Genomic DNA, 12,739 nt, shown 5'->3' with positions numbered 1-12,739 from the left:
TAAAACTATTTAAATTTTCTCTTGATGTGTCTAGAGTTTTTAACTTTTAAAAATTGTAACAGCAATTTTTTTTTTAATTAGTTGCGGTGTGAACGGTTTGTGGAGGAATTGGAGAGTTATGCCAAACAGGCAGAAGAATTCTATTCGTTTGGAGATCTTCAGGATGTACAAAGATACCTGAAAAAGGCTCAGACACTGAATGCCAAATTGGATTTAGCAGCAGACAAGGTACAATTTAAAATTTAATTTGTTCAAATTAAAAAAGCATTGCATTTATATTGGGTATTCAGCTGGCATCCCTGTAATTCCAGTGGCTTGGGAGACTGGGGCAGGAGGATCATGAGTTCGAAGCCAGCCTCAGCAATTTAGCAAGGCCCTAAGCAACTCAGCAAGACCCTGTCGCTAAATAAAATATAAAAAAAGGACTGGGGGCCTGGAGTTGTGGCTCAGTGGTAGAGCACTTGCCTAGCATACATGACACAGTGGGTTCAATTCTCAGCACCTCATATAAATAAAATAAAGGTCCATTGACAACTAAAAAAAAAAAAAAAAAAAAAAAAAGGACTAGGGGTGTGACTCAGTGTTAAGTGCCTGGGTTCAATTCATTTGAAATAGATTCAAATGAAACATTTTAACTATCTTTAGTTAGAGAATACAGAAATGATACAAATAGATTTTATAGAGGTTCTTCAAAACAGAATTGCTGTTTTCTATTGGTACTGATTTTTTTCGTGGTCTGAATCTTTTATTTAAAGATAGAGTCATGTCTAAGTCTGCCTCTGAGTTTTTGCTTTGCATCAGTTAAATATCAGCATTATAATTCTATTGTAAATATAGATATTGAACCTATATTTGTTAGCAAAAGTAGGCAAATAATAATTTCTGGTTACTGTTTAGTTTTTACATCTTCACAGAAGCCTGGTTAGATTTTGAAGCTCTATTTTATTTTTATTTTTTTGATTGATGCACTATATTTACACATAATAGTGAGATTCATTGTGACATATTCATCCATGCACATAACATAATTTGGCCAATTTCATTCCCCAAAGTACCTCCTTTTTACCTCCCCTCTTCCCTCCCCTGATCCCTTTCCTCTATTCTGTTTATTTCCCTTCTATTTTTGTGAGATTTTCTTATTATCCTTTTCTTCTCTCAAGCTTCTACATAAAAAAGCAAAAAACAACCCTTGACTTTCTGAGTTTGGCATATTTCACTTAGCATAATGTTCTCCAGTTCAGTCTACTTACCTGAAAATTATATAATTTTATCCTTATGTATGTCTGAAAACTTCCATTGTGTTCATGTACCACATTTCCTTTATCAGTTCATCTGTTGAAGGACACCTAGACTGTTTCCATAACTTGGCTCTTGTGAATTAGAATACATATGTCACTATAGTATTCTGATTTCTGTTCTCTTGGACAAATACTGAGAAGTGGTGTAGTAGTTTTATAGTAGCTCCATTCCTAATCTTTTGAGAAGCCTCTATCCTGATTTCCACAGTGGTTCTACTAATTTGCAGCACCACCAACAAAATGTAGGGGTACCTTTTCCCCCATATATTTACCAGCATTTATTGTTATTTGTAGTCATAACAATTTGTAAAATTGTTAATTGCAATTTTAAATAAAGTAAAGTAAAATTTCAGTGTAATTTTGATTTATATTTCCTTGATTGCTAAAGCTCCTGGACATTTTCCCATATATTTATTGGTAATTATATTTCTTCTTTTGAGACATACCTCTTTAGTTCATCTGCCCATTTATTTATTGAGTTTCTTGTTTTTTCTTATTAAGCTTTTTGTTCTTTATATATTTTGGATTATTAGTCCTCTATAGGAGGAATAGCTGCTAAAACATTTTCTCCTCTTCCATAGGCTCTCTCTTTACATTCATATTTCCTTTGCTGTGCAGAAGCTCTTTAACTCAATGCCATTTCATTATTGAGTGTTGGTTTTATTTCCTGAGTTTTAGGAGTCTTACTGAGGAAATTGATGCCTATGCCTATATATTGGAGTGATGACCCTATAATTTCTCTGGCAGTTGCAAAGTTTCTGGTCGAATTCCTAGGTATTTGATCACATTGAGGTTACTTTTTTTTCAGGGAGAAAGAGATCTTGTTTCATTCTTCTACATATGGAAATCCAGTTCTCCCAGCACCTTTTATTAAAATGGCTGTCTTTTGTCCAATGTGTATTTTTGGCACCTTTGTCAAGACCCAGATGGCTGTATCTGTGTGGTTTTGTGTCTGTCTCTATTTCTTCACTTCATGTCTGATTTTATGCCAATGCCACACTATTTTTTTTACTATAGCTTGGTAGTACAACTTGAGATTAGTATTGTGATGCCTCCAGCATTGATCTCATTGCTCAGAACTTCTTTGGCTATTCTGGGTCTTTTTTTCTTTCATATGAATTTTAGGACTTTTTTTCTATCTCTGTGAAGAATGTCATTGGTATTTTGATGGGGATTGCATTGAATCTGGATAACACTTTTGACAATATTGCCAGTTTGACAATATCAATTTTGCCTATGCAAGAACATGGAGGATCTTTGCAACTTCTGATATTCTCTTTAGTTTCTTTCTTCATTGTTCTGTAAGTTTCATTGCAGTGCTCTTTCATCTCCTAAGTTAGATTTATTCCTAGGTTTTTGTTTTTTGCTTTTTTTTTCTTGAGGCTATTGTGAATAGAATTATTTTCTGATATCTTTTTCAGTGGATTCATTATTGGTGTGTAGAAAAGCTATTGATTTTCATATGCTGATTTTGTACCCTGCAATTCTGCTGAACTTGTCAGCTCTAGAAGTCTTCTGATGGAGTTTTTTTTTTTTAAATTACAAGATCATATCATTTGCAAACACTGATAATTTTACTTCTTCCTTTTCTATTTATATTCCTTTTATTTCCTTCCCTTCTCCTAATTGCTCTGGCTAGAGTTTCTACTACAACATTGAATAGGAGAGGTGAGAGTGGGCATCCTTGTCTTGTTCCAGATTTTAAAGGAAGTGCTTTCAGTTTTTCTCCATTCATTATTATGTTGAATTTGGGTTTTTTCGGAATATCCTTTATGATGTTGAGATAAGTTCATTCTACCCTTTGTTTCTTCAGTGTTTCTAAACATGAATGGGTGCTGAATTTCATCAAAAGTTTATCTGCATCTATTCAGGTGATCATGGAACTTTTGTTCTATTTATGTGATGAATTATGTTTACTGATATGTGTGTGTTGAATCAACCTTACATACCTGTAATGAAGTATATCATGATGTATAATTTTCTTAAAGTGTTTTTGAATATGGATTGCTAATATTTTATTAAGGATTTTTGTATCTATGTTCATCAGAGATATTGATTTTAGTTTTCTTTCCTTGTTGTACACTTATCTGTTCTTGTCCGGATGATATTGGTTTCCTATAATGAATTTAGGAGTGTTCTCTCCATTCTGTTTCATGGAATAATTTGAGGAACCATTGATCTTAGTTATTCTTTGAAGGTTTGGCACAATTCAGCTGTGAATTCATTGGGTCTTTGGCTTGACTTTATTGGAAGGCTTGTTATTACTACTTCAATTTCATTGCTTGTTATCAGTCTGTCTAGGTTTTCTATGTCTTCTTAGTTCAATTTGGGTAGGCCATGTGTGTCTAGAAATTTCTCTGTTTCTTCTAGATTTTCCAATTTATTAGAATATAAGTTTCAAAGTAGTCCCTAATGATCCCGTGGATTTTAGAGATGTCTTTGGTGATATCTCCTTTAAAAAAAAATTAGAGCTTTATAGCTATACACTATTGGAAGCCGTGAATGAACTGTGAGCATGTCTGAGCCATCTGTAAGTGGAGGTGAGCCCCTCGGAGAACTCCAGGTGTTTACACCCATCTGAGACTGCTTCTTTGCCTTGGTAAACGTCCTGCTCAAAGAGCATTCTGTGATACTGTGGAATTTATTGGCTCAGACAACCGTAGGTTCAAATACAACTTCCTGGAGGTAGAGAGAGATACCAGTGTGCCCAACCAGCCTTGTGGTGCCAGCTGCCTGGAGGAGGAAGAATTACTGTGCAAGTGATAAGTCCCCAACCAGGCCAACTTCCCCCAGCTTCTCCCTTCTTGTTTACCTTGAAGGACCCCTCCTCACCATAAACTCCTCTGGTGTGTTTCACTATAAATAAAGTATTCATAGGCTTTTCCCCTTTGTGAGGATCAGACCCATCAGGTCTTTTCCAATCATCAAGCACTCATTTAAAAAAAATATTTTCAGTGTCTTTTGCTTTATTTCTTGGTATTACTTTTTTAGACTTTTATTTCAGCTGGCTCACACCTCCAGGGGTTACTTATTCCCTCCCGCTCGCATAGACCTGTGCTGAGAATACATAGTAATTGGCTTCATCCCAGCAAACTCACACTGCATAGAAATCTGTTCCAGTTCAAGATCCCCCCACTTTTCCCTCTTCTCGCCCATTCTCCTTTTGCTATTAGACTTCCTTTCACTTATCTATTAATTTATATATGATTACCTCTTCACATTATCTTGTCCTTTTCTACCCCTTTCCTTTATTTTACTGTAGCTTCCACATATGAAAGAAAAACATTCAAACTTTGAATTTCTGTCTTTCTTTTGGTTAGTTTTGCTAAAGGTTTACCAATCTTGCTTATCTTTTTAATGAACCAACTCTTTGTTTCATTGATCATTTGTATTATTTTTTAATTCTCTATTTTACTAATTTTGGTTCTACTTGTTTCCTTTTTTCCACTTCTTTTGGAATTGGTTTGTTCTTGTTTTCCGAGACCTTGAGATAACATGATTAGGATATGTATTTGGGGTCTTTCTTATTTTTTAGCACTCAGGTATAAAGTTTCCTCTTAGAACTACCTTCAGTGTGTACTAGAGATTCTATTACGTTGGGTCTCTATTCTTGTTTGAGTCCAGGAATTTTTTCATTTCTCCCCTTATTTCGTCTCTGATTCATTTATCATTCAAAACTATTTTTTTTCAATCTCCATGTCTTTATATAATTTCTGTTTTTTTTCTTGTTGTTGTTTTCTAATTTCGTTCCTTATGATCTAATAAGATGCAAAGGAATATACAGTTTTTTAAAACATATTTTCTAAGACTTGCTTTGTGTCCTTAGTACAAAGCACAAGACTTGCCTTGTGGTTTGGAGAAGGTTTAGAGAAGGTTCTATATAAGAAGAAAGTGTATTAAACTGTTGTTGAATTAGCTATTATATACATGTCTTGTAGGTCCTTTTGAGTTATAAAATTGTTTAGCTCTGAAGAATATTTATTGATTTTGTGTCTGAATGTCCTATCAAAAGGTGAGATAGGTATGTTGAAATCACCCAATATTGTCATATTGGAGTCTTTTTGAGCCTTTATGTCAAGTAGCATTTTGTATAATTAGATGCACCAACATTTATGGTATATTTTGGTTGGGTTGTTCCCTTTACCAGTATGAAGTGACCTTCTTTGTTACTTCTGATTTATTTTTACTTGAAGTCTGCTTTATCAGATATGAGAGTACTTATTCCTGCTTGCTTTCAGTCTCTATTTGCATGGGATATCTTTTTCCATCCTTTCACTTTCAACCTGTGGCTGTCTTTGCCTATAAAAGATTCTCTTGCAAACCACTTATAGTTGAGGTTTTTTTTTTTTTTTTTTTTTTCTGTCCACTCTGCCATAGTTGAGACTATCACATTTGGTATTATTACAGAGAGATATTTATCATTTCCCAACATTTTGATTTAATTCTAAATTTAAAAATGTTAATTTGGTCTTAATTCACATTTGCTTAGTTTCTCTTCAAATGAGATCCATTTTGGAGCTCTGAAATTTGTTTTTAACTTCTGTTTGTATTGTTTCTTGAACTATTTTCTGTAGGGCTTACTTAGTATTCATGAAGTTTTTTAGTTTAAGCTTATCTTTGAAAGTTTTTATTTCTCCTTTGATTCTGAAGATAATAATTTTGTTGGATACAGCATTCTTGACTGGTACTACAGGGCTTGGAATAAAACATTCCAAGGTATTCCTAGGTTTTAGTTCCTTGTAAGAAACCAGGAGTTATAGGTTTACCTCTAAATGTGATCTTGCATTTTTATGCTGAGGGTTTTAAAATTCTGTACTTGTCCTGTATCTTATTATAATATGTTGTGGAGGGGTTCTTTTTTAGTCTTGTGTTTTTGTGATTCTATATGCATCTGGCGTCTGGATGTCCAGCACATTCTCAAGGTTTTGACATTTTTTTTTTTATTTTGGTTTTGACATTTTTCTGGTATTATTTCACTGAAAAGATTATTAATGCCATTAGCCTGTACTTCAGTTCCCTCTTCTATTCTTTTTCTTAATTATTGACTGAATGTTCAAGTTCATACACATTATCTTCAAGGCCTGAAATTATGTGTCCTATGTAGTGAGACTTTCAAACGAATTTTTTATTTGATTTCTTTCAGTTCTAAGATTTCTATTCGCTGATTTTTCAGCATCTCTTTAATGTTTAAATGCTCTTTCACATTTTTATTTCATCTGAGTTTATTCCTTACATTTTTAAATTCATTGATCATTTTAACTATCAACTTTTTGTATTCATCTGGGATTTCCCACATCGACATTTGTAGATTCACTTGTTGAGGGGTTATAAATCTTTGAAGTCATCTTGTTTGCCTATTTCCCTGTGTTTTCTGAGGTCCTATTTTTGCATCTGTTGAGATGGATTCTTCTTCCTCTTTTATGTGAGGGGTCCTTTGATGAGTAGTTATCTATAATAAATCCTGAGCTGGGGTATATCTTAGCATCAATATAAATGAACAGCATAATCAAAGTGTTAATTTCAACCTCCAACACCTCTTTGAAAAGAGAGTTACAACAAATAATAGTGGTAATTTAAGAGCACACTTTATATCAACTTATATCAACATATGTCATAAACATTATTATTAATGTTTCCTACAACTCTATTAACAAAGGAGAATCATGGGTGAGAAATAATACAGAATAGGCTAAAAAAGATTAAGCATTGATTATAGTATACTAATTTGAATTGAAAGATGGGATAACATAAAGAAATTAGAAAAAAGAAAAAGGAAAAAAGAAAGTAAAATGGTGGAGGAGGGGAGGAAGACAAGTCAAAATGGAGAGAGAAAAATGGATGAAGGACAAAGGATGGAATGGAGATGGAAGAGAAGAAAAGAGATAGCAAGACAGGTTCCAGATACTTGACAAAATATATGATATTAGAACTCCGACAAAACAAATTGTAGGGTGATACTGGGAATCAGTTATCAAGCAGTTAATGCAATAATTATCAGCAGAAGTTCTGTTTCCTTCTTGCTGAAATTTTTAAAAGGGGGCCTTTCTTTTTAGGGTTTTGATTTTAGAATCTCCCAACTATGAGGCAGTTTCCGTTATGCAAATATCATTCTATTTGTTGTCCTCTGACCCAAGCCAGACGAACTTGTTTTAGGGTAGTCTGTATGCTGTTTCACCCACTCCTTTCCTTGCTATCTCTGCTCCAGGGGAGAAGACATTGTCTACTACAGAGCAGTCTTTACCCTCAAAATGGCTTTGTTATTATGTCAGGGAATGGGAGTGTGGTTCTGACAGGGCTGCTGACCTGTCTTTCATCTGCTCCATCTGTAGACTGATCTGGGTTGCATTACACCCCTCATTCCAAGAGCCCCAGCCCAAGTGCAGGAGGAATTGGGGAGGGGACACATCAGTCTATCCTCCAGCCTCTTCTGAGTTTTGGGAGGAAGGTCTTTGCTTTCTGCCTGACCCTAATGTGTCCCAGTCTTCCCTCCCGCATCAGCCATACTGCTCATCCTAGAGATCGGACAGCCAATTTCCAACGAAATTTCCCCTTGTTCTCCTCTACTCTTCAGGCTGATTGACTGGCCTCTCTTGAGTTTCTCCCTAGTTAGAGTCACCATCTCCTAGGCCCAAATTAATTCATGGTATGGGTACTACCACTCCAGTGAAGAGTAGAGCCTAAATGTTTGTTTGTTCTTGAGTATTCTAAAAGCAAATATGCCAACAATGGGGAAAAAGAAAAGGAAAGGAAAGAAAAACAGTGAAAATCTCAAAGGTAAACTGCAGGGATTCCTAGTTGGCTGGCTTAGGATTAAGAGGCCCTTCAGGCTGTCACTGCTTCCCTGCTGCAGCCACCTCTGCCAGGATGTAGGAGTCCGTGCCCTAGAAAGCACTAAGGCTTTCTCCCACATAAGCTCAGCTCTGCCACAGCCCATTCAATGCTGCTGGTGTCTGTTGCCTCTATTCTAGAAACCACTATTTTTGGTTTTCAACTAGTTGCTAGTTCACTGGATTGCTTACTGGTGTTTTCCTATTGTCTTTATATCCTAGTTTGCTGCTACCAAACTGATGTTTTAATTCACTGTTAGAGTACTGCTATAACACTGTAGGTTCCTCTGATCCACCATTTTTCCCTCTGCACAGCTATGTTTAAATTGAACCTATTATTTTCTTTCACTGATCCACTTTATTCCTAAAACCACTATTTCAAAAACTAACTTTCTTACTACAAGAAACTGGGAGAAGTAAAACCAAAGACTTTGGTAATTTTCAATATAATACTCTTTTCTACTTTCTGCAGTACCTAAGAAAATGCTGTATATATTTAATGCTATATATATTTATATATTCTTAATAGTGAATGAAGCTAGATCTGCAAAAACTTCTTTATATATTTAAATTTATTTGACTGTTTTAACTAGTATAACCAAAATTATTCTCTGGAAACTATAGTAAAAGTAAATAGGATAATTATATTTAGTCTTTAAAAAAAAAGCATATTATAGCCGGGTGTGGTGATGCACGCCTGTAATCCCAGTGGCTTGGTGGGAGGCTGAGGCAGGAGGATCTCAAGCTCAAAGCCAGCTTCAGCAACAGTGAGGCAGTAAGCAACTCAGTGAGACCCTGACTCTAAATAAAATAGAAAAAAGGGCTAGGGATGTGGCTCAGTGACCCTGAGTTCAATCCCCATTACCCCCCCAAAAGATAGTATGTCATTTGCGACAATATGGATGAACATTGAGAATGTTATATCAAGTGAAATAAACCAAACTCAGAAAGACATATACTCCATGATCTCATTTTTGTATGGAATCTAAAAAATTCAAAACTTCAAAAGCAGAGGGGAAAAAAGTGGTTACCATAGACTGGGGGACTAGATAGCAGGGATTAGGGAGGTGTTGGTCAAAGCATACAAAATTTCAGTTAGAGAAATAAATTTGCATTTGTTAATTAGCTTGATTTATTTGTTCTACAATGTGTACATATTACAAAATACTCTCATGTATACTACAAATATTTACAATTTTATATAATGATTTAAAAAAGAAAAATAGGAAATGGAAAACAGATTACTGCTTACTTTTCTAGATTATTTAAGTTTAATTTTATGGCTCAGTGAGGGCTTTTTTGGTTCACATTTGAAACATTTTTTAAAAATTAATATTTACTATTATTCACTTTTTGGCATTGTAAATGGACAGCATCTTTATTTTATTTATTTTTATGTGGTGCTAAGGATTGAACCCAGTGTCTTATATATGCTAGGCAAGTGCTCTGCCACTGAGCTACAGCCCCAGCTCCTCACTTTTTAATTTATTTTTGTTTTTTGGTACTAGGGATTAAACCCAGAGCTGCTTAGCCTCTGAACTACATCCTTAGCCCTTTTTCTTTTTTATTTTGAGACAACATCTTGCTAAATTGCTTATGACCTTGCTGAGTTTCTGAGGCTGATTTGAACTTGTAATCCTCCTGTCTCAGCCTCCCAAATTGCTGGGATTACAGGTGCATGCCACCATGCTCTGCAATATTATTCACATTCAGAATAGCATATTTAATACCTGTCTTTTCAGATTGAGCAATTTAATGCTGAAGAGGAGGCATTTGGCTGGTTACCATCAATATATCCTCAACGTAAAAAAATTCAAGATGGCTTGAATCCTTATCTTCGTCTTTATGAAACTGCTGTTGAATTTACCAACAAACATAGAGCATGGACAGAAGGACCATATCACAAGGTGAATCCAGATCAAGTAGAAACAGATGTTGGAAATTACTGGAGAGGACTTTATAAGCTGGAGAAGACCTTCCATGATTCTCCAAATGCTTTGGCAATGACAAAAAAAGTAAGAGCAAGGGTGGAAGAGTTCAAACAGTTCATTCCTCTCATTCAAGTGGTCTGTAATCCTGGTTTGCGCCCCAGGCACTGGGAAGCCATGTCCGCAATTGTTGGCTACCCGCTACAGCCAGCAGATGACTCCACCGTCTTCTCCTTTATAGACATGAATCTGGAACCATATTTAGACAGATTTGAAAGTATTAGTGAATCAGCTAGCAAAGAATATTCTCTTGAAAAGGGCATGGAGAAGATGATGAATGAATGGGATACAATGGAATTTGTCATTCATCCTTACAGAGAAAGTGGAACATATATTTTGTCTTCAGTTGATGAAATTCAAATGCTGTTGGATGACCATATAGTTAAAACACAAACTATGCGGGGCTCTCCTTTCATTAAACCTTATGAAAAACAAATGAGGTAAAGTGATATGATATTTATACTATGTTAATAAAAGTGCTTGTAGTTCACGTGAAGTTCCTTTAAGAAGTGATACTGCATTTTATACATAATGTTTTAAATAGTTCATTGTAGGAAATGGTGACCTTTATGACTGTTAATTTTTTGAGGTACTGGGGATTGAACTCAAGGGTGCTCTACTTCTGACCTATATTCCCAGTGCCCACTTTTTAAATTTTTGAGACAACATCTTGCTAAGATGGGAGGCTGGCCTCAAAGTTGGGATCTTCCTTCCTCAGTCTCTTGAGTAGCTAGGATTACAGGTGTGCACCACTGAGCTCAGCTCCTTCATTATTTTTAAAAGAGTACATATTCTTTTGCTAACATCTTATTTATTAACTTCTATATTCATACCAAAGGCAGTGAACAATCAATATCCACATATTTATTTTTATTGCCTATAATATGATCTTGGTTTTTTTATTAAAATTTTTTTTGTAGTTGTAGCTGGACAGCGTGCCTTTATTTATTTATTTATTTTTTTTAATGTGGGTCTAAGGATCAAACCCAGTGCCTCACACATGCTAGGCAAGTGCTCTGCCACTGAGCTACAGCCCTAGCCCCTGATCTTGCTTTTTGATTCTCAAAATGATTTGTGTGTGAACATAGTTTATAAAGTATATGGACTATACAACTGAAGATAATAATATCATTTTCCAAATATGTAAATTATTTTGTTAGAGATGACCCCTGAACATTATTGTAATTTCTACTTATATGAATGAAGGATGACCATTAAGTGCAAAAGAATGAAACTGTAATTTTAATTTGAAGTTTTAAGTAGTAGACACAATCAATTACATTAAATTCTTACCCTGTCTGTCAGTGTTTCCAGTTTTGGAATTTGTATTCGGCAGTTTATGTTAACAATTTAAACAGTAGACATCCAAATCAGACTGCCATCTTCAATGCAAATTTTCATGGCAAGAGGAAAGCTAACTGAGAGTCTCTGTGATTACAACATGATTGTAACATGTTATGATACATAAATTTGAGCATACTTTGATTGGAACTGGCTCATTCTTTATGTTTGATTGTTCTATTTCTTACAAGAGTACCACAGTGTGCACATCAAAAGAAGAAAAACTGCTCTGAAAATAGTACATATAGATTCTTTTTTTTTCTTTCAGGGACTGTGCATGATAATATTAACTAGTAAGAAATTTTCTCCATCAGATAGGGATTAGGAGAAAAAGAAGAATTTCAGACTAAAGCATAGGCATTCATGTCTTCTTGTGAAAGAAAGTTAAATTTATTAACACTGGAAGAAAATAATTTTAGAAGCATTTAAAAATGGTTACTGAGGGAACTATGTACATTTCTTGGATTTAGTGATATAAAATTGCAGATTACCACTTATGTATGGAAAGTTATGTGTTAATATACAAAATAAAGCTATCCTACCTCTAAGTTATTATTAATAAAGCATTCCTTATTGTGGTTATGTTATCTCTGACAGCAGAGTGGTTACGGTTGTCTGGGTTCAAATCTTGGTTTTATCATTTTAATACTTACTAATGTAAGGTGAATTTCTGTCATTTATCAGCAAGGTGAACTTAAGCCTGGAACTTACCCCTATGTGCCTCAGTCTCCCCATTCATAAATATATATACTATGATGGATCCCACCTCATTGACTTGTTGTAAGGATAGAGAAAATACAAATAGAACTTAGAAATGTGTTTATAAAATTGTTATTTAATGGGATGTTATGATTTAGATATAATGGAGGTGTACCTTTGGCGTTTATATTTTGTCCCTGGTGAGTAGAACTCTCTGCTTCTTTGTTGCCATTCCTTGAGCTGCCTTCCTCTGCCATGATATACTGTCTTACCTCATCCCCACATCTGTGGAGTTGGCCATCTCTGAAACCATGATGAGCCAAATAAATTTTCTCTCCTCTGAATTGTTCTTGTCAGGTCTTTTGGTCATAGCAATGAAAAAACTGGCTAAAACAGAAATTGGTACTGAGAGTGGGATTGTTGTAGTGACTAACCTGATCATGTGGATCAGAAGCCTTTGGAGCTGAGCTTGTGGTGGGAGTAATTTAAGTTTGATATGCAAGCTGGAAAAACTTTAGAATGTTGTAAGTGGAGCTTAATGAATGATTATTGTGATAGACATAAAACCAGAATGTTATAGGACTGT

General features: G+C 34.9%; 1 protein-coding gene across 1 annotated transcript in view; it reads left to right on the top strand.

The window, feature by feature from the left end:
* Dnah7 (dynein axonemal heavy chain 7) overlaps positions 1-12,739 on the top strand; it is a 347,577-nt gene that overhangs the window by 101,290 nt on the left and 233,548 nt on the right. Inside the window, 2 exon segments of the mRNA XM_047547136.1 lie at positions 82-228; positions 9,868-10,553. Of these exon segments, the coding sequence (XP_047403092.1) occupies positions 82-228; positions 9,868-10,553 (833 nt within the window).

The sequence above is a fragment of the Sciurus carolinensis genome, chromosome 3 (assembly GCF_902686445.1).
Source record: "Sciurus carolinensis chromosome 3, mSciCar1.2, whole genome shotgun sequence".
Taxonomy (NCBI): domain Eukaryota; kingdom Metazoa; phylum Chordata; class Mammalia; order Rodentia; family Sciuridae; genus Sciurus; species Sciurus carolinensis.
Note: the sequence above shows the minus strand (reverse complement) of the source record. Positions and strands in the feature narration are given on the sequence as shown.